General features: G+C 28.9%; 1 protein-coding gene and 2 pseudogenes across 5 annotated transcripts; 1 reads left to right on the top strand and 2 right to left on the bottom strand.

Annotated features, from left to right (window-relative positions):
• The first annotated feature begins 1,783 nt into the window (after nt 1-1,783).
• LOC149511019 (zinc finger CCCH domain-containing protein 1-like) lies at nt 1,784-2,666 on the top strand (annotated as a pseudogene).
• A 201-nt stretch (nt 2,667-2,867) lies between these two features.
• On the bottom strand, nt 2,868-9,606 carry LOC111279518 (receptor-like protein 7). Of its 5 annotated transcripts, XM_089756155.1 has the most exons (6): nt 5,849-9,606; nt 4,586-5,418; nt 4,286-4,482; nt 4,008-4,079; nt 3,544-3,702; nt 2,868-3,340 (listed from the first exon to the last, which is right to left on the bottom strand). In XM_089756155.1, exon 1 carries the CDS (start codon nt 9,568-9,570, stop codon nt 5,881-5,883), a length of 3,690 nt encoding a protein of 1,229 aa, XP_089612281.1. In that variant the 5' UTR covers nt 9,571-9,606; the 3' UTR covers nt 2,868-3,340; nt 3,544-3,702; nt 4,008-4,079; nt 4,286-4,482; nt 4,586-5,418; nt 5,849-5,880. The 5 variants fall into 5 exon arrangements, with proteins under 5 accessions (XP_089612281.1, XP_089612279.1, XP_089612277.1 ...); XM_089756153.1 differs by having other exon boundaries at nt 3,544-3,714; nt 4,286-5,418; XM_089756151.1 differs by having other exon boundaries at nt 4,286-5,418.
• Nucleotides 9,607-24,531: 14,925 nt separating this feature from the next.
• On the bottom strand, nt 24,532-26,657 carry LOC149511018 (putative protein FAR1-RELATED SEQUENCE 10 pseudogene; annotated as a pseudogene).
• Between the last annotated feature and the right edge of the window lie 387 nt (nt 26,658-27,044).

The raw sequence follows: 27,044 nt of genomic DNA, 5'->3' as shown, positions 1-27,044 counted from the left end.
TGAACTATTTTGGGGCAAGATATCACTAGTATCTGGATTTCTTAAGCATCATAACATTAGGAAAATCTGACAAGAACAACTTCACATCATGGTAAAATTGCAAAGAAAACCCACTACATTCTCAATTTCATTCCTTCTCTCTCTTCCCCAAAATTACAAATTATCTGCATCAAGTTGCATATTTACATCAGATGTTGGTATATATCTTTCCCCAAAAAAATACTAGAATGAAATCAATAAATAAAACCAACCCTGAAACCTGAAATAGGCTGTGAAGAAAAAAAAAGCCGGTATATTTCCTCCTCTATGTTGTTTGACAGTGTTCAATCTTCAATGTCCATTAATATTAACATCAGTACCACCTCTGTATTTCATCCTCCAAAATAGCTTTTGAGTTTAAATATTCCTGTACGATCAATATTATGCTCCGTTTTAGAATAACTGGTCGAGGAGCTTTGAAAAAAATAATAAAAAAAAAAGTATCTGAATTTTGTATCTGTATGGGCTTTTGTAGATCACCAAAGGTTGTGTTTTAACTTAGGATTACATATGTTACCAAGTATGCTTGAACCCCTGTGTTTGATTGTGTGTGGGTTAGTTAGTGCAAGAGAAACAATAGTTTTGCTAAAATATTGAGTTTATGGACATTGCTCTCTCCCTACATATGGCCCATTAAAGCATGTTGTTGTTCCACAATACATGGTCTTTCTAGTCAGCTTTTTAATTTGACCATGTGATTTTGAATATCATTCCATCTTTCCAATCCAAAAAGGCTTTTATATTTCCACAGAGCTGTTTCTGGAGCTATGCAAGCAGTATGACCAGCTAATAGGGTCTTATTTTGCCCTTAGGTTTTGAAAGATGTATTCAGTTGTGGTTTTAGCATCATTCGATTTTTAAGTGTTGGAATGGTGAACGCAGTAATTTGGATATTTATATGCAAATTTGATTTCCTTAAAATTGAAGTTAACAGTTCTAAGAAAAATTTTCATGCCTTTCTAAGCTCATATACTCATCAGAATTGTTCAAAATTGTAATTGATGGATTGTGGACCTCTATTTGTGTCTAATTTTATGTTCTCAGAATTGGATTATGAGTAAGAAAGTTATGCCTCACTTTTAATTTGTGCTCCTCTAAAATGAAGAAACCATTTCTCACCTGTTTGATCGATGAATTAGTTTGCAAAATGAAGAAACCTTTTATACACAATATATGTTGGATCATTTTATTTATTTTGGATCCTTGGATAATGTTTTTGAGAATATATTTATCTATTTATGACGGTAAATTTTCTTTTTGCTGAATTTTGATGATGTCCTGTTGCCTGCTGATTATGTAAGCAGGAGCTATAATGATATTGATGCATATTATGTTGACTCTCAAACTGTATTGAGGTGTCATACAAGTGCTATCAAGCCGAGCTGTAGAGAAAGGGACACATTCACTTACTTGTAACTGGCGATGTTTACCTCAGAGATTCTATGGATTCTACCCATTACCCTATGTTTCATCAGGTTTCATTTTGTTGAAAATCTCTTATGATTTGGGTAAAAAATTAAGCATTTAGCCTTTTCACAAGTGAAAGCTTGATATTATCTAGTTATGACACTAGTTAGTTTGTTGATCATGTATCATTCATTACCTTAATTAATAGTAATAAGGATTTTGAGACACTTGGCTTAAAACCTTCTTTCAAGTGTTGAAGCAGCAGTCGTAAACGATTTGAAATTCATCTTGCTTGAGACAAGGAATTTATAAAGCCTTTGCTGTTGTTTCTGTTAAGATGACAGATTCAAGCGAGCCCCAGTATCTAGGAAAAGAACCTTAACAATCTGAACAAGGTAAAATTTGTTCCTTTTTTTTTTCCCTTTTAAAGGTGTATATGTATATTTACTTGTATAGCTGACTCTTTGATTTTTCAGTCTGCAATTTTTTTAGGATGCCAACAAAGGCCAGAAACATAAGGAAAAGGACAACAAATGAAGATGAAGATGAAGACTCTAGAAATGGCACTTCGCTGTTGTACAATCAGAAAAAGGCTTGCAGCCTGACAATAAGTTATACTTTTCAACTGGATCCTCCAGGAGTGCTGCTCCCGCTGAATCAAATACAGAATTTGATAAACGGATTTTTCAATTTGAGTCTTCGAAGGAAATTCAAGTTCGAAATGATAGCAGAGCTATGGCAACCTTAGAAACAAAGTTTACAGAAGATGCTCGTGCTATACGTGAGAAAGTTCTTAAACGAGTAGAGGAGGCTTTGAAGGAGAAAAACACAAGCTCAGGGGAGAGAAGTTGTATAAAGGAATGCATGGTTATGTGGATCATAAGGCTGGGTTTCGAAGAGACTAAACAGTTGCCAGTGAGAAAGCTGGTGGCTCACATGGACCTCTTAGGACTTCTGTCCACATTAGGGTTTCAGCAAGATTCGATTATCACCCTGACATCTGTAAAGACGATAAAGAAACTGGTTACTGTGGTTACGGAGATTCATGTAAGTTTATGCATGATCGTGGAGATTACAAGTCTGGACGGAAGTTAAAGAAGGACTGGGAAGAAGCAGAGAAAGCTAGGAAGAGAAATCTGGCGTTGGGTGGTGATAATGACGATGATGAGGCAAGGGTAGGCCAGTGTGATGATGAAAATGACGATTCATTGCCCTTTTAAATCATTTCCCTTCTCTGAATACCTTATTAAACGAAATCATTTCCCTGCTTGGGCTTGGGGGAATTTTGGATTATGAAGTGTTTTACTATTTAGGTTGTCTGAATACCTTATCAAACGAAATCATTTCACTTTAAAATCATTGTTGCTGCAGGCATGTGCACTAGCTTTTAGGTAAGCATATTTTCTGCGTCATTCCACAACTGACTTATGAGTTGAGTGATAGCATTAAGCAGAGTAAGAATTAGCTTTTTACATGAAGTTCCAAAGTTGTGGAAAACAACTGAATGAGTAGACAATTGTAAAACTTGTAATGTATAAACAAAATTGGCGTTCCTAAGATGCCAACAAATCCTATTGCTGCCTTTTACCCATGAAGTAGCATTTCTTCTACCTAGAGACAGCAGTGCAATCCAGTATTAACTTTCCAAGAATCAGCATCCAACTTCACAACCTTCATAATGGCCAAGAATTCAGCTTGATCAGATCAGAATCCAGTTCTCGATGACACATACTGGTAGGATCTAGGATGTTACTTCCAAGAGTTTAAGAATATTGGATTGCAGGTGGTTTCAATTGGGTAGGGACGGCATATGGAAGCTGTGATTTTTGTGCTGTCCAAGTCCAAAGCATAGAAAACATTAATGATCAGTTTTCTTTCTGGAAAAATGCGGTTCCTGCATTCAAGACAAAAAGAAAAAAAAAAGTGAAATTAGCTAGCAAACCTAAACTTGAACTCAAAAAATAGTAATATTTTTTGTTTCCTTTTTTCCCTCTGAAATTTTCTTTTTTAGCATGAGCTTTTGTTTTCCTTTTTCCCTGTAAAATTTCCAAATGACCAAATTCATGAAAATAAAGTATTTTTCTAGTTGATACTTACATTTCTAGTTCGAGAAGGATTCGAAAGAGCAAGATCTTAGGGCTGCATGAGAAGGACAGTTGTAGGAGAAAGCCTCCAGCGGCAAAGTCTTCATATATGCATAATCACTCTGTCCAATGTGGCTTTTGTCAACCCCAAAGTCTTCAAATATCTTTTTACCTGCAAAATCTTCTAAACATAAATTCTGAGCTAACGCTCAAAATAGGCTAAATATCAGAAGGCTTGACAACCTTCCTGGTTTACAGCATCAAGCTGACTACTAGAGAAAAATCTACCTATAAAATGACCAGTGATTGAAACATAGCATGTCTTCTATAACTTCATCTTTTAATTATGGATTAGTGGCTATATCAGAACACTCGGCACATCAATGTGAATATTGGCTATTTAGTTATGACGCTTTATTTCTATTAGATAGAGAATAAGTTACTGAAAGGATTCACTGGAATTCTAGAGAAGTGTACCTGATACAAATGTTCCATGTCCCGCCTTGGATGGTTTTCACTTTCAAAGACAATGGTCATTTTTGCTTCTGACTAGACAAAAGATGTAGCCGAAACATCAGTTTTGTAAGAAACACATAAGCTGTATAAGCTTTTAAAGATAAAATTAAATCAATTAATCAAGTCCACATAAAAATTTAAGTTTAGCATTCACACATCTTTCTCGCCATGGTCAAATCTACAGTTGTAGGGACAATAAAGCACTATCGAAGTTAGTTTGGAATTGTCGAGCTTGATACCTGGAACTGGAAGCTTGGTTCTTTTCTTTTCAGTGTTTTTTTCTCTGTAGTGATGTAGCAGTTAATACAGGAATAAAGCATCTTAGCTTGAGCTTGGTCTGTGAAGATTTTGCTGTGTTAGGAGATGTAACTTCCAGTTTTGGCAGTTAAAGTGGTAGGAGTAGTCATTGTTGTACATGCCATGGCTTGTATTAAACCTGCACTGCAAATAGTTGAGTTGAATAATTGATAGTGTTGATGTAATTTCTGGTCTGATAGTCAAAAGTTTTACTAGAGGTTGAGAAGGAGAGTACGTGTGACCTGTTACGGAGTAGAAAGTCAGGCGTGCGGAAGATATTTTGAGACATTCTCTGATGCTCAAGCTAGTAAGGTATACCAGAAGCAAGTAAATGGGAGAGAGTAAGAAGCAGTTAAAGAGAGTAAAGAGAGTTCAGTTGTGAATCACCTGTCTGGTCTGGTTTTACTCTTTATACCTCTTAGATGATGACATAGCAAGCTGGGTTTTCATGTGTAAGACCTACTATGTGGCTGTTGACATGACCACTTAAGTATAACAATAATAAAGAGCTTAAAAGATAATAAGATTTTCGATTAAGAATTCTTTTTGGATAAATGATTTTCATTAATCCAAAGAAAGCAGAAGACATGGAAAAAGTAAACCGAAAGCTATCAAAACGTCCAAGAGCAAGCAAATAAAGCTAACTAATAAACAAAACAATCTAACTTTTGCATAGTAATCAAACTAAGCAACATTAAGGAACCAGTTACCAATTCAGACACTTTTTTTTTTTTTTTGCTAAGCCAGAAATTTGTTAATAAGAACAGAGTTACACAACAGGGGAACCCTATAACTCAGCAGTAAAACACCACCCCATAGACAGAACAGAAGACAAGCACAATACCACTAGACATATCGCCAACCATCTTAGGCGAGCATAAGAAAAAGAACTGAGACACAAAATACCGTAACACTGGGCCAAAAACATTCAGACACGATTTCTTTGTTGAAGAGGAAGAGAGGAACTGGAGACTGCAGTCTTGTTATTGAATCTAAGCCAAAACGAACTTCTGATAGCTGAAACAATAGCTTCTGTATCTCTAGCTGGCCTACCTAACATCCTTTGATTGTGCTCCTGCCAAATAAAATATATATGAGTATTCCAAGCCAATCTAAGGAAAATAAATGCCAAAACTTTGCTCTTAAAATGGCTCACAGCCCAATCTAACTCAAAATACCAGTCATCCACAGGTCTTATACAAATTACTAACTTGAAAATTAATTTTCATTTGTAAATGAGGTTACAAAATTCAAAGGACATCCTAGTTTGCAGGCAATTTTTGTTTTTAGTTTTGAAAAGCATTACCAAGTTTCAAAAAGGGAACGAGACATCAAAAGTTGAAAGGTTTTTGAACTAATTTTGAATGCAATCACTTTAATAAATTATTAGTTAGTACAGATAAATGACAATATAAGACAGCAATTAAATAATTTTATTTGTTAGGCTACAGTTCACAGAATCAACAACAAAACTTTTGAGTTATTAAGTACTCTAGAATGCTTACCAAATGACATTGAAACTTGAATTTTGATTGAGTCACCTTGATCTTCTCCATTTTCGATTCCGATTCCATTTAAACCTATCCAACCATTTGTTCCCCAACTCATTCAGCACTGTATATCCAGTACATAATCCAATGACCAATCCACATCCATACCCTATCAACACAATTTTCCAGTCAGATAAACCATGTACCCATGAATCTGCATCTTCCTTAGGGCTTGGCGTTCCAGGACCATCTTCATTGCATTTCCTTGTCAGAGGCAGCCCACATAATCTTGGATTCCCTTTGTAAGAATCGTTTGAAAATGTACCGAATTGGTAGCTTTGTGGTATGCTTCCCTCAAGTTGGTTGTAAGAGAGATTCAATACTTCAAGAAATGTTAGCCTTGTAAGCTGTAGAGGAATCCTTCCGGAGAGTTTGTTTTGGGAGAGGTCCAACGACTCAAGCTCAGTTAAGTTTCCAAGTGCTAAAGGAATTGGGCCAAGGAGGCTGTTGAAGGATAAGTTTAGCACTTTGAGTGACTTGAGGTTTTGTATTTCTTCCGGTATTCTCCCATGGAAACTATTATTGGAAAGGTCAAGACAAATAAGGATGGTTAAGATTTTCTCGTAAAAAATTACAAACCCTTTATTCACAATTGTTACAGAGTCCTGGTAGTAATCATCTCCAATATAATCTGGCTTAGCTCTGTTGCCATCAGTCATCATTCTCATTGCCTTCAAAGATTGAAAAAATCCAACAGATAACTCACCTGAAAAGTTATTAGAAGCAAGGTCCAGTATGTGTAACTCTGGGAAAGCATCTTCATCCTCAGAAATTTTAATTGGACCATAAAATCTATTTGCTCTTAGCACAAGAACTTTCAAAGAAGGCAATTTCATCAACCATAAAGGAAATGTGTCTTGTATTATATTTTTTCCAAGGTCCAAAACTTCAAGATTTCTGCAATTGGCTAATGACCTCGGCAACTTCCCTTCCAATTTATTCCCACTGATTATGAGTGACCTTAGTTGAGCGGCTTGAAAGAATTCAATTGATAATTGGCCAGAAAAATTATTGAAAGCAATGTCTAGTACATCCAAGTTTCGAAAATTATTTTTCACATGTTTAATTGGACCATAAAACCTATTTGCTCTCAATATAAGAACCATCAACCAAGGCAATTTTCCCAACCATAAAGGGAATGTGTCATAGAGAGTATTGTTTCCAAGGTTTAAAACATTGAGCATTGTGCAATTGGCTAATGACCTGGGCAACTTCCCTTCCAATTTATTGTCATTGAGTTGAAGCAAATATAATTGGGTTGCTTTTGCAAAATCTGGCATGCTGCCGCTGAAATTATTTTTTTGTAGATCCAAATAGCTGAGAGTACTGATATTGCCCAAGCAACTTGGAATTGGCCCGCTTAATTTGTTATAGGATGCATGAAAACTCTCAAGTTGACTTAAATAGCAAATAGGCCTTGATAAACAGCCTTGTAAAGAAGTGAGAGATTGGTTGAGTGAAAATTGGTCCAAAGATGAGAGAGAATTATTAGAAAGATCCAGAAATCTCAAACTTCTCTTCCACATCCAGTTTGGTACTGCACCACTTATTTTGTTATTTGAAAGGTCAAGATCTTCTAAACTATTTTGACTCTTTAAAAACTCTGGAAACATACTTAGGTTACAGAATCGTAAACCCAAGTATCTTAACATTGGAAAAGAGGAGTTTGCATCACCAAAAGGAATCTCTTTTGGAAAATCAATCGCATTGAAAGAAAGGAGTAACCATGAAAGAGTGGTCTTCCACAACCAATTAGGCACAAAACCATGGATTTGGTTGTTAGAAAGATCTAAAGAAGCCAACTTGTCTTGTGTTTTGATGAATTCTGGAAATTTAGTAAGGTTGCATGACCTTAGGACAAGCCACTCTAATTGGGGAAAAGCAAGGTTTGTGATGTTGCTTTCAATTGATAAGTTCGTATTGGAAAGGTCAAGATGCCTTAAGTTCTTGAGTTGGGAGCAAATGTCAAGCTTTATTGAACTAAAGCTATTGTAGCCTAAATGCAATGATTCAATCAATGAAGATGCTTTGGGGAACTCATCAATTTCACCAACCAACTGATTGTCACTAAGATCCAAGGCTTGCAATGATGGGAGAGTAAATAACGAAGAATGTATTAATCCAAAGAGGTGGTTCGACGACAAAGAAAGATATGAAAGATTTGGAACTCCAGATCTATGAAATGGAGGGATTAAACCACTGAAATTATTATTTCTTAAATTTAGCTCCACAAGGTTAGTAAGATTTGCAATTGATGACGGAATTTGTCCAAAGAAATTGCAATCTTCAAGAACTAAATTTGTCAAGAACTTGAGATTACCAATTGTTTCTGGCAGTTTTCCACTGAAATTATTATTTCCTAAATTCAGTTCCACAAGGTTACTAAGATTTGCAATTGATGATGGAATTTGTCCAAAGAAATTGCAATCTTCAAGAACTAAATTTGTCAAGAACTTGAGATTACCAATTGTTTCTGGCAGTTTTCCACTGAAATTATTATTTCCTAAATTCAGTTCCACAAGGTTACTAAGATTTGCAATTGATGATGGAATTTGTCCAAAGAAATTGCAATCTTCAAGAACTAAATTTGTCAAGAACTTGAGATTACCAATTGTTTCTGGCAGTTTTCCACTGAAATATGTAGAAGAAATCGTTAAGATCTGTAAAGCATTGTTCAATGGAAATTCTGGCAACTGACCCATAAGATTGTCATTGCTTGAAATGTCAATGCTTTGTATTTTTGGCAATGAGAGAACTTCTGTTGGAAAATGCCCACTCAAATTGCAATTCACTAAATTGAGAGAAACCAAACGAGAGGAAATTTCCAAGAAATTGGGAGGCAAATAAGAGATCGAATTCCACCCAAGGAAAAGTTTGGAAAGAAAAGGAAGTCTTGAGAGTGAAGAACAAAATGGACCTGTCAAACCACAATACGACAGACTTAACACATGCAAGTTAGGAAGTGTTATGGATGTGGCTTCACACCATTTAGTACTTTGAGTTGAAATGTTCACACTATCCAAGTAGAGCTCTGTAAGAGATCTCAAATTTTGGATTAATGTCTTGAAGTTTGGGTTTTCTAGTTTTAGAGGCTGATAAAGGTTGTAAGGAAAATTGTAGTACGAAAAATTTGCATCAAGAATTTGGTAATTGTGTAGATAGCAAGAATCTTGATTAGATAGATCAAGAGAGACTAACCTTGTCAAGTATGAAATCTCTACTGGAATTTGGCCATGGAAACATGAGTTTGAAAGGTTGAGATGAGTTAAATTTGGGAGTCTGTCAAACTCATATTGAAACAGAGTGGTATTGAAATTGTTTCCAGCAAGATTAAGACGTTGAAGTTGATGGAGATTGAAAATTGAGTGAAAGCTACCTGAAAGATTTTTGTAACTGAGATCAAGCCTAATCACATGACCCAAAGCATCACATGTAACCCCTTTCCAAGAGCAACAATCAGTGTTGAAATCCCAAAGCTCAATTTTGGAAGAGAAAGTAAAATTTGGGGCATAGTAAAGATCATGGTGCAGTTGCAGCAGAGCAAATCTCTGGTCATCAAGGCATTGGTTTTGGAGATGAGTATGAGAAGGGGAAATAGATAGCACAAGAGATAAGAAGCATGAGAAAAGAAATAAGGTGGGCAAAAAGAGTGGAATTAGGATATGAAGATTCTTCATGTTTTGTTGGCTCTCATATAAAAAAAAAATGAAGGGAAGATTGTGGAATTTGAAATTTGCATACATGGTATTTATAGACAAGTACTTCATATTACTTATTGTTATTGTAGCTATATATCTCCCTTAATCTCAAGAGTTAGGTTCAAATGCAATTTTTCAACCACGTGTTTTTACAAATCATGAGTTTGAGCGTTTTCTATGAGAGTTGAATCAAAATAGGTGGAAGACAAACATATTTATTGCTTGTATTTTAAAAAATGAATAATGGGTTCCAATGGTGATAACATTGACAGTTTTGCTTTTATAAATTAATCTTTATCACTATATTCTTTCCTTTCTTCCCACATTTTATTTCATATTATTCATTCGTACAACAAAATAAAAAAATTAATTTTCTCAAAGTTAAGTAATAGTGGTACGTGTATATTGGTAAAAAGGGATCCTCTCCGCTACTAAAAATTAGTGAAAATTTTCACTAAGTTTGATGTCTAAAGGAAAGTAAAACTTACAAAGATTTATCAATCAACTTAACTCTATTATTATGGAATTAGATGGAACAATTTTTTTGTTTTGAAAATTCTAATTAATTAGTTTGTTTCTTCTTCTTCGATTCAAAGTTTGAATCTCCTTTTGTTCCCTCAATCAACTTCCTCATACATATCAATTTTTTTTTCTAAATAAGCATTCAGAAAAAAGAATAATTACTATAACAATTCTTTTTTTTTTTTTTTTATAATAGCATGCGTTATTCTTTGGTCTATAATAAAGTTTAGTCATCCTGAAACCATTAAATTAATAATTAAGTTCGGTGCATTTTTTTGTTGCAAAACCTGTTGTAATATGGCATCACATGTTGTAAAAGTATTGCCCACCTAAACTGAAAATCTACAGCAAAAGTAAGAATGAAATGAAACAAAGGCAAAAGATGAAAGCATGCAGGAAACATTCAGCCAACAAAGTGAAAGTGCTGCAGCTGAGTTTCCACGCATCTAGATGTCGTTGGTATATTGATGTCAAGTCAGAGGAAATAATGGGAGACGGTTGCTTAGCTTTAGACCGTGCGTCACCTTCCCATCCATTTCATTAGATTTCATTGATTGCTTCTTCCTTGACCTTTCATTTAGGGATGGTGATGGATGGTAAATAATTGATATTTGATATAATATTCTATCTATTTATGTTTGATTCAAATACTTATAAATAGATATTTAATAGATTTGGATAAGATTTAGATAACATTTTTTGAATATTTGATATTTGAATTCGTTTAAATTTTAAAATATATAATATCAATTATTTTAATCTGTTATTTATTTACGAATGCAAAATATGTAAAATTTTATTTTCGAATCTTAAAAAACAACCTTTACTTATTATCAATTAAAAGTAACTTCAAGTTTAAGTAATGAGATATTTTAATGGATTCAAATATTAAATGAATAATGTTTATTTAAACGGATTTATATTCAGATAGTGATACTAAATTTAATCAAATATTTAAACAAATTTGAATATCATGAAAGTTAAATAGATTTATATATGAATATCTTAAAAATAATAGATATTCACTTTGTTGCGATTCCTATTTTTCCATTCTTACATGTAAACAACACAAATTTGTTAAAGCGTTTTTCACTTTCTAAAATTAGTTAATATACTATTTATTGTAATATTTTATATTAGATGCAATAGTTGTTATTAAATAATTTTCATATTTATTATTTCTAATGTATTGGATGAAGATATTATTTTATGTAATAACAAGTGTACTTTTAGAGCATTGTTTGCAAAATCATTTTATTAATTTTTGAGAATTCAAAATAACTTATCAGTAATTTAATATTGAATTCATCATATGTATAGTACTTTTTTATTTTTATTTTTAATATTGCTAATGAATATTGGTTTGAATCATAATAACTTAGGTCATATATATAGGATTATTGATAGAATATGATGATAATTATCTGTATCATGTTTGATTTATATAAAGAGAAGAATAGAGATTGTAAGGAGGATTAATATCCTCTTGACATAGGATTATTCAATCCTTCCCAAGTGAAGAGGATTATTTTTAATCCATAGAATTAAATTTACATGTCTAATTATACCCTTAAAAATTACATTAATAAATCATATAAATTTTGAGGAAGTATAATTTTGATAAATAAATAAATTATTCTATCATAATTCTTGCATATATCAAACACAAAGTAGGATGAAATTTTTTAATTTAATTATATTCATAATATCATTTTACCTATCCTATCATAATATTGTGTGTCAAACTTGACCTTAAAACATTATATTCATATTTTATATTTTACAATACTTCAAATAAAAATATTAACCAATATATTTTTAATGGTAATGAACCTTAATATTAATGAATAAGTGAAAGTTACAAATGTGAACATTACAAATATAAAAGGGACAAAATGATTGTGTTTCCATAGAACAAAAATTAATGGGATTTTCTATTAATGAATTAGTCTTCAATTCATCATGCATGGGTTTTTCTTGTTCTTGCCCCGTACACATGTTTCTTGCTTTGCTTTGTCTAATGTTGTTGGTCTAAAGTTGTTTCCTTTTCTTTAAAAGAACTTTAGAATTGGTCTAAAGTTGCTTTGTTTAAGGTCAGAAATTTCTCTTCCTTCCATCAACTACCTCATAACAAAACAAATAAATAAAACATGTATCTATAAAAAAGAGTATTAATAATAAAATAATTTTTTAATTTTTGATTTATATCAATTGATTCTTATAATTACTATCGAAACATAATATCTAATAGATTTAAGATTCAATTTCTCATGCCTATAATACTTTCTCTTCTCATAGACTGTGACTTGTTTTTTTTAATTATAATAAAATTTTTCACATTGGTGTTGTTTTATGCTAATTAAAGTTTATAGCCTTTGTAATTGCTTACAAGCAAAGTCATTCAGAAGACAAAAAAGGAGAATGAACTTTGGCACACCAGGCACTAGTGAAGTCAGAAAAAGGACATCATTTGATGCATTTTTTGTTTCAATCCCATTGTCACGCTACACAATAAATTAATAGAAACTTTGCTCTTTTTTTTTTCCTAAATCGTTCAAAAGGGAATTTAATTTAAATTGTTCAAAATTAAATAACAAAATTAAATAATAAGTGTTCAACTTCAATGTTTAATTAGACTATATATTATCATCTTTACGAGATTATACTTATCTTTCCATATGTCTTCAATCATCAGTTCTAATTTTTATTTTTTGTTATTTATTTCTTATTTTCAATTCATTTTCTAATTAGTAATTAATTATACTTTTATTATCTCATTTTCTTTATCTATCATTTCCTATTTGAATATTTTAAAATTATTATCTTTGAATTTTGCAACACAAAATGCTTTTACTTTTATGTACGAGTATATTCCAAAATCATTTTGATTTTTTAAATACATTTTTATATTTAAAACCTCAAAATATAAGTTTTATATAATAAATTTAAGTTTTTAATATAAAATATACCAAAGTCTTATAAGTAATTTTCTTAAATATCATAAAAAGGAAATAGAGAAAATGAAATTTTGATGGAGGGAATATAAATAAAATTTTAATGTGAAATTTTTTTTAAAAAAAAAGAAAATAATATGTATATATAATTTGAATAATTCTCGCAATTGTAGTGAACCTTAATATTAATAATATCTGAAAGTTAAAGATGTGAAATCACTCATAAATATATATGTGTGTGAAAGGGAGAAAATAATTGTTTTTGCATAGTATGCTTCAATTCATTATTCCGGCATGTTTTTCTTGTCTTTGTGTCGTACACATACGTTTCTTGCTTTGCTTTATGTGTCTCATGATTCATGAATCCACTCATGTCTCAGCGAAGACTTGACTTCTTCAAATAATTGAGGAGACAAAAGCAAATTCATAATATTAGTAAAATATAAATGTGAATCATAATTATTATTAATTAGCTCTCTTATTATCATTTTATTGATGATGATGAATTATAATTACCTGCACAATGAAATATATATTACATGAATAAAAACATAGAGTTTTATTTAAATGGTTTATTCATCTCTCTTAAAAAGTAGATTCTCGTAAGATAAGATTTAATTTTCAGTATTTATAAATTTTCTTTTCTTAATTTTTCCTAAATTTTTATCTCTTTTTTACTTAAGCTTAATTGGCAAGTTTTCAATTAGGTAAAATCCAATTTAACCCAAAATTATCTTTATTAAATTTATTTTATTACTGTATTACATAACTTAAAAGTGATATTTCTATTATTATACTTGAATAAATTTATATAATCGTAAAATTTTATAATATAAACATATACTTATTATATATAAACATATATAAACACACATGTATATACATATCAATTCTGTAAAAGAGAATATATATAAATAATAAAAATTCACTTACACTAGTATAATCTTACACTTTTTTGGACCCTTTGATAAAACTTAAATTCATAAATCATTTGAATCATAATAATATTTTTAAATTTAGTAATTTTGATCTAAGTATCCAAAAAAGTATAAAAGTTACATTAATATAAGTAGATCTTTCATATATATATATATATATATACATATATATATGGAAGGTGTTAGATATTATGTACTCAACGTGTCATTATCTAACTTAAGAAAATATCTTTTGATTCATTTAAAAGATAATTATGGTTTAATACTTATTATTTGCTAAAACTCTTATGATCAAATAAAAACTAGTGAGAGTTATTTTGTTAATAACTCATACATTGATGGAACATATGAATAATGATTATTGATTAAAGAAAGAAAAATTGCTCCTCTCTTTGCCTATAAATTATTGCGTTCTATCTTATAATCAAGATGTTATTTTGGGGCATATACTCCGAGACTCAAGGTAGTAAGGTATATCAGAAGCAAGGTAATGAGAGAGAGCAGGAAGCAATTAAATAGAGTAAAGAGAGTTTAGTAGTGAATCACATATATGGTTTGATTCTACCTTTTCTATCTCATGGGTGATGATGTGGCTAAATGGGCTTCCATATGTAAGACCTATTATGTGACTACTGACATTATCACTTAAGTGTAACAATAATGAAGTGCTTAAAAGATAATAACATTTTTGTTAAAGATTAAAAAAGAAAATGAGACGGAAGAAATCCTACATTTAAACGTTACCGTTAAAGTGATTAATAAGTTCTCTATTGTAAAAGATGATAAAACTTTATTGTAAATTTAATTGTAAATAAAAGGATAAACTTAAAAAAAATGTTACATATATGTCGAATCTTAGATAATTATAAGCCATGAAATAAAAGTTCAAAAAAGAATATCAGTATAATTATTAAATTGAAATAGGTATTATAATTTGAGAACACAATATAAAGTATCATATTGTACTGTAAATATAATAAATAATTTTTAAAATTAATTATAAATAATATATATAAAATAAAATTTTTTTAAAAAAATTATACATATTAATGGGATTGACTGATTAATGAATATAAAGAAAAAGATATCATTATTTTTCTAACTCTCAACATATTTTGTTTTTTAAAAAAATTATATTTGATACATTATCAATATATAAATATTATATCCTATAAGTGAATCACAGAATTATACTTTATAAAAATTGATATTCTAATTTTGGACTCACAAAGATAATGATAGAATAAGATTTTTTTTTATTGGTATTTAGTCTGTTCTTTGCTTTATATTTTTAAGTTTTCACATCATGCAAATGTCTTAAGTCTTCTTGCCCCATCATTACTCTATGAAAAATAATCTTCTTAGTAGTTTGCTCAAGTCAATTCTGTCTTCTTTTAAAAAAAAAAGCAATAATTTACTTAATAGAGGTTCTCTTTTGTCTTCCTATTAAATTGACAGACTAAGAATAGATTTGAAATTTATTAACTATTATTACTATATTTTAGTATTTTTAATGACTTAAACTGAAGTAAACGCTAATATTATTATTTTTTTTGAAGTAAAGATTGGGGCAAAATGATAGATACATTTGCATGCTTCATACCAAGACTAAGTATAAAGCAAAGACTAAGACTTATCATTCTTTCTTTGGTTTTCTTTTTCTTTCTAAAACTTCCTTTAATTTCTATTATAAGTCTTAGTCTTTGTCGTTATACTTATTTTTGTGAAGTAAAGATGGGAGCAAAAACATTGACACATTTGCATGCTTCATGCCAAGACTAAGCATAAAGCAAAGACTAAAACTTATCATTCTTTCTGTGGTTTTACTTTTCTTTTTAAAACTTCCCTTAATTTCTATATAAATTTCTTAATAGTTTGCTTAAGTCAATTCTATCTTTTAAAAAAGACAAAAAAGCATAGTTATTTACTTAATGGAGATTGTCTTTTGTCTTTCAATTAAATTGACAAACTGAGAATGAATTTTAAGTGTATTACTATATTTTAGTCTTTTTTATGACTTAGATCGAAGTAAATGCTATTATTATTATTTTTTTTATTTTTGTGAAGTAAAGATGGGGGCAAAAAATATGACAAATTTGCATGCTTCATGGCAAGACTAAGTATAAAGCAAAGAATAAGACTTATCATTCTTTTCTTGGTTTTACCTTCTTTTTTTTGAACTTTTCTTAATTTCTATGATATCTCGTAGTCTTCGTTTTGTACTTATTTTTGTAAAGTAAAGATGAGGACAAAAAGACTGATACATTTGCATGTTTCATGTCAAGATTAAATATAAAGCAAAGACTAGGACTTATCGTTCTTTCTTTGGTTTTACTTTTCTTTTTAAAACTTCCCTTAATTTGTATGAAAAGTCTTAGTTTTTGCTATATAAAACTTCCCTTAATTTCTATGAAAAGTCTTAGTCTTTGCTATATACTTATTTCTGCGAAGTAAAGATGAGGGCAAAAAGATTGAGACATTTGCATGCTTCATGCCAAGACTAAATATAAAGCAAAAACTAAGACTTATCATTCTTTCTTTGGTTTTACTTTTCTTTTTAAAACTTCCCTTAATTTCTATAATAAGTCTTAGTCTTTGCTTTATACTTATTTTTGTGAAGTAAAGATAGGGGCAGAAACACTGACATATTTGCATGCTTCATGCCAAGACTAAGTATAGAGCAAAGACTAAGACTTATCATGTTTGTGAAGTAAAGATGGGGGCAAAAAGATTGACATACTTTCATCCTGCAGTAATACACATCCTAAGAAAATTAGCTTTCCATGATTATCTATACCAAATCATACTCCAATAAGCAATCCGTAAGTGATAGAAAAATATGTAGTGTCAAAGGTACCAGCATCACCAAATACTGTATATGCACAAATAGAATCCGCATATGACCATGAAATATTTCAACCTTACTATTTTCATCTGTAGTATAATCATAAACAAAATTAGCATCCCTCTCTGCATAGCCATGCAGGCCTCAAGAAGTTCGAATGTATCATTTTCTCTTTTCTCGATAAGCAAAGCATCACTTTCCTGAACAGTCTTTTCACAAGTCCGTACAAAATCCCTAGCATCCTTCTTGATAAAAGGCAACTGTCCGGGCTGGACTCCCTTTTCTAATTCCAAAACCTTCATAACAATTTTTTAAAAAGACAGAAAATAACAATTTTCTCGATGGAGGTTACCTTTTCTTTTCTAGTTAAATTGGCATATTGAGAATGGATTTTAAGTATATTATTATTATTATTATTATTATTATTATTATTATTATTATTATATTTTAGTTTTTTTAATGACTTAGACCGAAACAACTGCTAAAATTATTATTTTTGTGAAGTAAAGATGGAGGCAAAAAGACAAACATTTGCATGCTTGATGCCAAGACTAAGTATAAAGCAAAGACTAAGACTTAGACCAATACATTCCTATGGTATCTATTATTTTCTTTCTTATTCCACCATTATAAAATCCTAATTTCCAAAATAAATAAGTTTAAGAAGTAAGAATGAATGTGTTCTTTAGATTTTTTTTTTCAAACCTTTCAACAAAAACAAAACACAGGTTTTTATTTTGTCGATTTTTTTTTTGCCAATCAACTTGTTGATTAAGCAACTTGTTTTTCATGCGATTGTTCCAAATGTACTTTTAGATTCATGGCATGCTCATTTTTTTTTTTAGTTTTTATTGTTAATATATTTTTAAAAGATCCTATGATTTAAAAATTCAATGAACCAATAACCATGTAGTCTGTTAGTAAAATGCAAAACTTTTAGTTTTAGTAGTTTAAAATTCATATGCTGACAACCTCACAAACCAAAAAAAAAAGACAATCTTCTAATTTCACAAATTTTTTGTATACAAGCTAACTTTTATATATATATATATATACCAATTTCTTTATGTATGATTAATAAAGGATTTAAATTTTATAAATGGTATTAGAATCTCATATTTTCTGTATGTATGATATTTTCTCTTAACTATTTTTTTTCAAACCTAAATATAACTTTTTTAACTTATCGAATATGAAAATCTGGTAAGTTATTTAACTTATAAAAAATGTATATCTAGAAGCTTTAAAATTAAAATGAGATGGATAAATAAGTGATTTCACTTAAAAGATTTTTAAAAAAAAGTGTATGTAAAGAAAAAAAATGGTGTATTTAGAATCACCCATCACAAAATTATACTTTATAAAAAATTTTGACATTCTAATTTTGGACTCATAAAGAAAATGGTAGTATGAGATTTTTTTTTATTGGTATTTATTCTTTTCTTTGCTTTGCACTTTTAAGTCTTGTCATCATGCAAATGTTTAAGTCTTCTTGCCCCATCATTTCTCTTGTGAAAAATAATCTTTTTAGCAATTTGCTTAAGTCAAGTCTATCTTTTAAAAAAGAAAAAAAATAAAAACATAGCAATTTTCTCAATGGATGTCATCTTTTGTCTTTTAGTTAAATTAGCAAATTGAGAATGGATTTTAAATATATTAATTATTATTGTTATATTTTAGTATTTTTAATTATTTAGACTGAAGTAACTACTAAGATTTTTATTTTTGTGAAGTAAAGATGGGGGCAAAAAGACTAACACATTGGCATGCTTAATGCCAAACTAAGTATAAAGCAACAACTAATACTTAGACCAATTCATTCCCATAGTATCTATCAATTTCTTTCTTATTCCACCATTATAATGTCACAATCTCCAAAATAGACAAGTTTGAGAAGTGAGAATGAGTGTGTTCTTTAGATTTTTTTTTTCAAACTTTTCAACAAAAATAAAACATAGGTTCTTAATTTGTTATTTTTTCTTTTGCTAATCAATTTGTTGACTAAGCAACTTGTTTCTAATGCTTTTGTTCCTAATGTACTATTAGATTTCATGGTATGTATTTTTTTTTATTTTTTATTCTTATTATATTTTAAATAGATCCTATGATTTAAAAATTCAATGAGCCAACAACTATGTAGTATGTTAGTAAAAACTAAACTCTTATTTTCAGTAGTTTAAAATTCAAATTCTAACAGCCTCAAATAAAAAAAAAAAAGAAAAAAATCTTTTGATTTCACAATTTTCATGTATATTTCAATTTCTTCACATATGATTTATAGAGGATTTAAATTTTATAAATAGTATTAGAATCTTATGCTCTGTAGATATTTTCTGTCAACTATCTTTTTCCAAACCTAAATGTAATTTGTTTTAAATTACCGGATATGAAAACCCTTATGTTCTATAACTTATCATAAATGCATATCTAAAAGTTTTAAAATTAAAATGAGATGGATAAATAGGTAATTTCACTTAAAAATTAAAAAAAAAGTAGATGTAGGGAAAAATGATGATGTACTTAGAATCACCCATCACAAAATTGTACTTTTATAAAAAGTTGATATTTTAATTCTGGACACACGTAGAGAATGATAGTATGAGATTTTTTTATTGGTATTTAGTCTTTTCTTTGTTTTATTCTTTTAAGTCTTCCCATCATGCAAATGTCTAAGTCTTCTTGCCCTATTATTACTCTATGAAAAAGAATAATGATGGGGCAAGAAAACTTAAACATTTGCATGATGGGAAGACTTAAAATTATAAAGCAAAGCAAAGACTAAATACCAATAAAAAAAAATCTCATCCTATCAATTTCTTTGCGAGTCCAAAATTAGAATATCAATTTTTTTTAATAAGATGGGTGATTCTAAATACACCATCATTTTTTTCTCTACATTTACTTTTTTCTTAATTTTTAATTGATATTACTTATTTACCCATCTCATTTTAATCTTAAAGTTTTTAAATATGCATTTTTGATAAGTTACATAACTTATTGGATTTTCATATCCGATAAGTTAAAAAAAGTTACATTTAGGTTTGAAAAAAAAGGTTAAGAGAAAATATCTTATAAAAAGTATGAGATTCTAATACCATTTATAAAATTTAAAAACTCCATTAATCAATCATATGTGAAGAAATTGAACTATATATATAAATAAATTACCTCGTATACATGAAATTTGTGAAATCAAAAGATCATCTTTTTTTTGTTTTGTATGCGAGGTTGTCAAGATTTGAACTTTAAACTACTGAAATTAAAAATCCAACATTTTACCAACAAACTACATTGGTATTGGCTCATTGAATTTTTAAATTAGGGATCTCTTTAAAATATATTAACAACAAAAAAAACTAAAGAAAGAAATACATATACCATGAAATCTAATAGTACATTAAGAACAAAAAGATGAGAAACAAGCTGCTTAATCAACAAATTGATTGGCCAAAATAATCAATAAATTAAAAGCCTGTGTTTTATTTTTGCTGAAAAGTTTGAAAAAAAAAATCTAAAGAACACATTCATTCTCACTTTATAAACTTGTCTATTTTGGAAATTGTGATTTTATAATGGTGCAATAAGAAAGAAAATGATAGACACTATAGGAATGTGTTGGTCTAAGTCTTAGTCTTTGCTTTATACTTAGTCTTGACATCTTTTTACACCCATCTTTACTTCACAAAAGTAATAATCTTAGTAGTTGCTTCAGTCTAAATCATTAAAAAGACTAAAATATAACAATAATAATTAATATACTTAAAATCCATTCTCAGTCTACTAATTAAAGTGGAAGATAAAAGATAACTTCCATTGAGAAAATTGCTATGTTTTTTTTTTTTAATCTTTTAAAAGACATATTGGACTTAAGCAAACTGTTAAAAAAATTATTTTTCCACAAGGTAATGGTGGGGTAAGATGATTTAAACACTTGCATGATGGGACAACTTAAAAGTATAAAGTAATGAAAAGAATAAATACCAACAAAGAAAAAACTCATATTATCATTTTCTTTGTGAGTCCAAAATTAGAACATCAATTTTTTTTATAAAAGTATAATTTTGTGAAGGTCGATTCTAAATACACCATCATTTTTTTTCTACATATACTTTTTTTTTTATTTTTAAGTGAAATTACTTATTTATCCATCTCATTTTAATTTTAAAGCTTCTAGATATACATTTATGATAAGTTATATAACTTATTAAATTTTCATATCTGGTAAGTTAAAAAAAGTTATATTTAGGTTTAGAAAAAAATAATTAAGAGAAAATATCTTATAGAAAGTATGAGATTCTAATACCATTTATAAAATTTAAATCCTCTATTAATCATATGTGAAGAAATCAATATATATATGTGTGTGTGTGTGTATATATATATATATATATATATATATAATTATCTCATATACATGAAATTTGTGAAATCATAATATTATCTTTTTTTTGTTTTGTATGTCAGGTTATGAGGATTTGAACTTTAAACTATCAAACTAGGAATTCAATATTTTACTAATAAATTACATGGTTATTGGCCCATTGAATTTTTAAATCAAAGAATCTCTTTCAAATATATTAACAAGAAGAAAACTAAAAAAATAAAATAATGCAGACACCATGAAATCTAATAGTACATTAGAAATAAAAACATGAGAAACAAGTTGCTTAATCAACAAATTGATTGGCCAAAAAAAAAAAACCAACAAATTAAAAACCTATGTTTTATTTTTGTTAAAAAGTTTGAAAAAAAAAATCTAAAGAACACATTCATTCTTACCTTTGAAGCTTGTCCATTTTGAAGATTGTGATTTTATAATGGTGGAATAAGATTGAAAATGATAGATACTATGTGAATGTATTGGTTTTAGTCTTTGCTTTATACTTAGTCTTGGCATCAAATATGTAAATGTGTCAATCTTTTTGCCCCTATCTTTACTTCACAAAAATAATAATTTTAGCAGTAGCTTCAGTCTAAGTCATTAAAAATACTAAAATATAACAATAATAATTAATATACTTAAAATCTATTCTCAATACTCTAATTTTACAGGAAGATGAAAGATAACCTCTATTGAGAATATTGCTATGTTTTCGTAAGATTTTTTTTAACTATTTTTTTTCTAAACCTAAATGTAACTTTTTTTAACTTACTGAATATGAAAATCTGGTAAGTTATATAATTATCAAAAATATATATCTAGAAGCTTTAAAATTAAAATGAAATGGAAAAATAAGTGATTTCACTTACAAATTAAAAAAAAAAAGGTGTATGTAGAGAAAAAAATGATGGTGTTTTTGGAATCACCTATCACAAAATTATACTTTATAAAAAAAATTGATATCTAATTTTGGACTTACAAAGAAAATGATAGTATGAGATTTTTTTTATTGGTATTTATTCTTTTCTTTGCTTTATACTTTTAAGTCTTCCTATCATTGTAAATGTCTAAGTTTTCTTACCCCATCATTACTCAATCGAAAATAATTTTCTTAGCAGTTTGCTTAAGTCAAGTCTATCTTTTAAAAATGACAAAAACATAGCAATTTTCTCAATGAAGGTTGTCTTTTGTCTTCCATTTAAATTAGCCTGAGAATGGCTTTTAAGTATATTAATTATTATTGTTATATTTCAGTATTTTTAATGATTTAGATTGAAGCAACTGCTAATATTATTATTTTTGTGAAGTAAAGATAAGGGCAAAAAGATTGACACGTTTGCATGCTTGATGCCAAGACTAAGTATAAAGCAAAGCTTAAGACTTAGACCAATACATTCCCATAGCATCTATCATTTTCTTTCTTATTCCACCATTATAAAATCACAATTTCCAAAATAGACAAATTTGAAAAGTGAGAATGAATGTATTTTTTAGAAATTTTTTTAAAAACTTTTCAGCAAAACTAAAACACAAGTTTTTAATTTGTTGATTTTTTTTTGGCCAATCAATTTGTTGATTAAGCAACTTGTTTCTCATGTTTTTGTTCCTAATGTACTATTACATTTCATCACATGTGCATTTTTTTTATATTTTTTAGTTTTTATTATTAATACATTTTAAAGAGATCTTTGAGTTAAAAATTCAATAAGCCAATATCCATATAGTCTAATTAGTAAAATGCTAAACTCTTAGTTTTTTAGTAGTTTAAAGTTCAAATCTTGACAACTTCACAAAGAAAAAAAAACAAATTTCTAATTTCGCAAATTTCGTGTTTATGAGATAATTTTTATATATTTTGATTTCTTCACATACGATTAGTAGAGGAATTAAATTTTATGAATGGTATTAGAACCTTATACATTCTTGAAGATATTTTCCTTGAACTATTTTTTTTAAAGCATAAATGTAACTTTTTTTTAACTTATCAGATATAAAAATCTAGTAAATTATATAATCTATTAGAAATGTGAATTTAGAAGCTTTAAAAATAAAACTAGATGGGTAAATGGTAGTATCACTAAGAAAATTAAAAAAAAAAAGTGAATGTAGAGAAAAAAAATGATGGTATATTTAGAATCATCCATCTCAAAATTATACTTTATAAAAAACTTGACATTTTAATTTTGGACTTCCAAAGAAAATGATAGTAATGATATTTTTTTATTGATATTTAGTCTTTTCTTTGCTTTATTCTTTTTAGTCATCCATCATGCAATTGTCTAAGTCTTCTTGTCTCATTATTACTCTATGAAAAATAATCTTCTTAATAGTTTGCTTAAGTCAAGTCAATCTTTTAAAAAAGATAAAAAGCATCGCAATTTTCTTAAGGGAGGTTGTCTTTTGTTTTCCAGATAAATTAGCATATTAGGAATGCATTTTAAGTATATTAATTATTATTGTTATATTTTAATCTTTTTAATGACTTAGACTAAAGGAACTGCTAAGATTGCTACTTTTGTGAAGTAAAAATGGGGGCAAAAAGACTTACACATTTACATGCTTGATGCCAAGACTAAATATAAAGTAAAGACTAAGACTCAGACCAATACATTCCCATAGTATCTATCATTTTCTTTCTTATTCCACCATTATAATAATATCACAAATTTCAAAATAAACAAGTTTGAGAAGTAAGAATGAATGTGTTGTTTAGATTTTTTTTCGTCAAACTTTTTAGAAAAAATAAAACTTACGTTTTCAATTTGTTGATTTGTCTTTTTGCCAGTTAATTTGATTATTAAGGAACTTGTTTCTCATGCTTACAGTTAAAATGATTAATAAGTTTTCTATTGTAAAAGATGATAAAACGTTATTGTAAATTAAATTCTAAATAAATGGATAAACTTATAAAAGTGTTACATATATGTCAAACTTTGGATAATTATAAGCCCTGAAGTAAAAGTTCGAAAAAGAATATTAGTATAATTATTAGATTGCACTAGGTATTATAATTTGAGAATCTAATATTAAGTATCATATCGTATTGTAAATATAATAAATAAATTTTAAAATTAATTGTAAATAATATATAAATAAAAAAAAATTTAAAAAAATATTATTCATATTAATGGGATTGAGTGATTAATAAATATAAACAAAAAGATTTATTATTTTTCTAACTCTCAACATATTTTGTTTTAAAAATAATTTATATTTGAAACATTGTCAATATATAAATATTATATGCTATAAGTGAATACAAAATTATACTTTATAAAAAATTATTATTCTAATTTTGGACTCACAAAGATAACAATAGAATGAGATTTTTGTTGGTATTTAGCCTTTGCTTTGCTTTATACTTTTAAGTCTTCCCATGCAAATGTCTAAGTCTTCTTGCCCCATCATTACTCTATGAAAAATAATTTTCTTAATAGTTTGCTTAAGTCAATTTTATCTTTTGAAAAAGACAAAAAAACATAGTAATTTACTTAATGGAGGTTATCTTTTGTCTTCTAATTAAATTGACAAATTGAGAATGGATTTTAAGTGTATTATTGTATTTTAGTCTGTTTTATGACCTAGACCGAAGTAAATGCTAATATTATTATTTTTGTGAAGTAAAGATGGGGGCAAAAAGACTTAACACATTTGCATGCTTTATGCCAAGACTAAATCTAAAGCAAATACTAAGACTTGTCATTCTTTCTTTGGTTTTACTAATCCTTTTAAAACTTCCCTTAATTTCTATGATAAGTCTTAGTCTTTTCTTTATACTTATTTTTGTGAAGTAAAGATGGGGACAAAAAGACTGACACATTTGCATGCTTCATGCCAAGACTAAGTATAAAGCAAAGACTAAGACTTATCATTTTTTCTTTGGTTTTACTTTTCTTTTTAAAACTTCCCTTAATTTCTATGATAAGTCTTAGTCTTTGCTTTATACTTATTTTTGTAGAGTAAAGATGAGGGCAAAAAGATTGACACACTTTCATCTTGCAGTAATACACATCCTAAGAAAATTATCTTTCCATGATTATCTATACCAAAACATACTCCAAGAAGCAATCCGTAAGTGATAGAACAATATGTTGTGTCAAAGGTACCAGCATCAACAAATACTGTATATGCTGGAATAGAATCTGCATATGACCATGAAATATTTTCAACCTTACTATTTTCATCTGTAGTATAATCATAAACAAAATTATCTTCCCTCTCTGCCATAGCCTTGCCGGCCTCAAGAAGTTACAATGTATCATTTTCTCTTTTCTCGGTAAGCAAAGCATCACTTTCTTGAACAGTCTTTTCACAAGTCCGTACAAAATTCCTAGCATCCTTCTTGATAAAAGGCAACTGTCCGCGCTGGACTCCCTTTTCTAATTCCAAAACTTTCATGATACCATTGACAGGAAACCCGGCTTTGGAGAGTAAATGAATTCTTTCCTGATCTGCTTCCTGTATTTTCCGATATGCAGGAAGCAAACTGACTTGGTCATCTTCCAATAATTCATGGTTATTTACATTACTAAATTGTGAAACACACCATTGAGTAACATCATGGATGACTTCTTTTGTCGAATAAAATTTTGCATCACATCCACATCGCACTGAATTCCAGTCTCCTGGATGCTCCACATTGACCTTTTTTCTTAGTTGGTTAAACCCATATCTATAAAAGATAAACTCTCGATGGTAGATCCCTAAATTCTAGCTTTCTCTGGAGCGTGCTTTTGTTATTGAAAATCCATTCTTCCGTGCAAAATTGCTATAGTACTCAAAATAATCATCATCACCTTTGAATATTTGACATACATATGGCATAAAGATAGCTTCTGATGATAAGGATGTTGAAGCTGTCTCATTCTTTATTACCTGAGAGTGCTGAAAGCTTACTGATGTCTGATCTTCTCCTTCATACTTAACATAACACTTCCAATAACCACATGGACACTGCTGATGTCGAATCCAAATGTTTTTTGACGGTTTCATTGTCATTTTGTGGGAAAAGAAGTGATAAATTCCCAACCTTGATGCTCTTCTTAGTACCTGGAGAAAGAGAAAGCCTTAAGAATTTCATGATCTTAGATTTATTATTCGGAATGAAAGAAAACAAAGACATCCACCAGCATAAAAACAACTTTTCCGATAGGGAAGTGAAGGGGCTTAGCAGAAGTCCTGAACACCTTCCAATTTCAGTCAGGATATTTTTCAGTATAATTTTTCTCACATTAATAAAATTTTGGCCCTTGCATGGGTGAAAATATCGTTGCCCTTCCACATAAAAGTCCTATAAAGTGGAAACACTTTTGTACTTGAAAATCTTTTATTCAGGGTAAGTTTTAACCAAAATTTTAATCGGTAAATGATTAATTTGTTTGTAATGGATACTGATAAATGCAACACTTGCCAACTTTTGACTCCATACCCAAAAGGTTAAAGTTTCAAAATGTCTCCCACCTGCTTAAAAGAAACAACTAAGAGTATAAGAGAAACTATAAGACCCCATCTAGTTGGAGTTTCTACTTTTTGCTTTTTGCTTTTAGAAGAATTACTAGAAAGGAAAAGCCAAAGGTGAAAAAAAACAACAATATCATAATTGATCTAAAACAGAAAAAATAATTAAAATATAAAATCAATTGTAACACATTTAATCTATATAGAAGTAGAATTATGTAGTTAATCATAAAAATTTACATATTTCAAAATTTTATTGCTTATGGAAATGCAATTTTTGCTTTTTTGCTTTCGGAAGCAAAAAGCAAAAATCCAATCAAATGGAATCTAAATAAGACAACAACCAAGAACTTTAC

The sequence above is a fragment of the Durio zibethinus genome, chromosome 27 (genome assembly GCF_047325235.1).
Source record: "Durio zibethinus cultivar Kanyao isolate XHJ-2024 chromosome 27, ASM4732523v1, whole genome shotgun sequence".
NCBI lineage: Eukaryota > Viridiplantae > Streptophyta > Magnoliopsida > Malvales > Malvaceae > Durio > Durio zibethinus.
The sequence above is the reverse complement of the archived record's forward strand: the minus strand, read 5'-3'. Positions and strand labels throughout refer to the sequence as shown.

What these genes read in the sequence shown, in the direction of transcription:
- LOC111279518 (XM_089756153.1), bottom strand. Translation starts at nt 9,570, where the DNA reads ATGAAGAATCTTCATATCCTAATTCCACTCTTTTTGCCCACCTTATTT.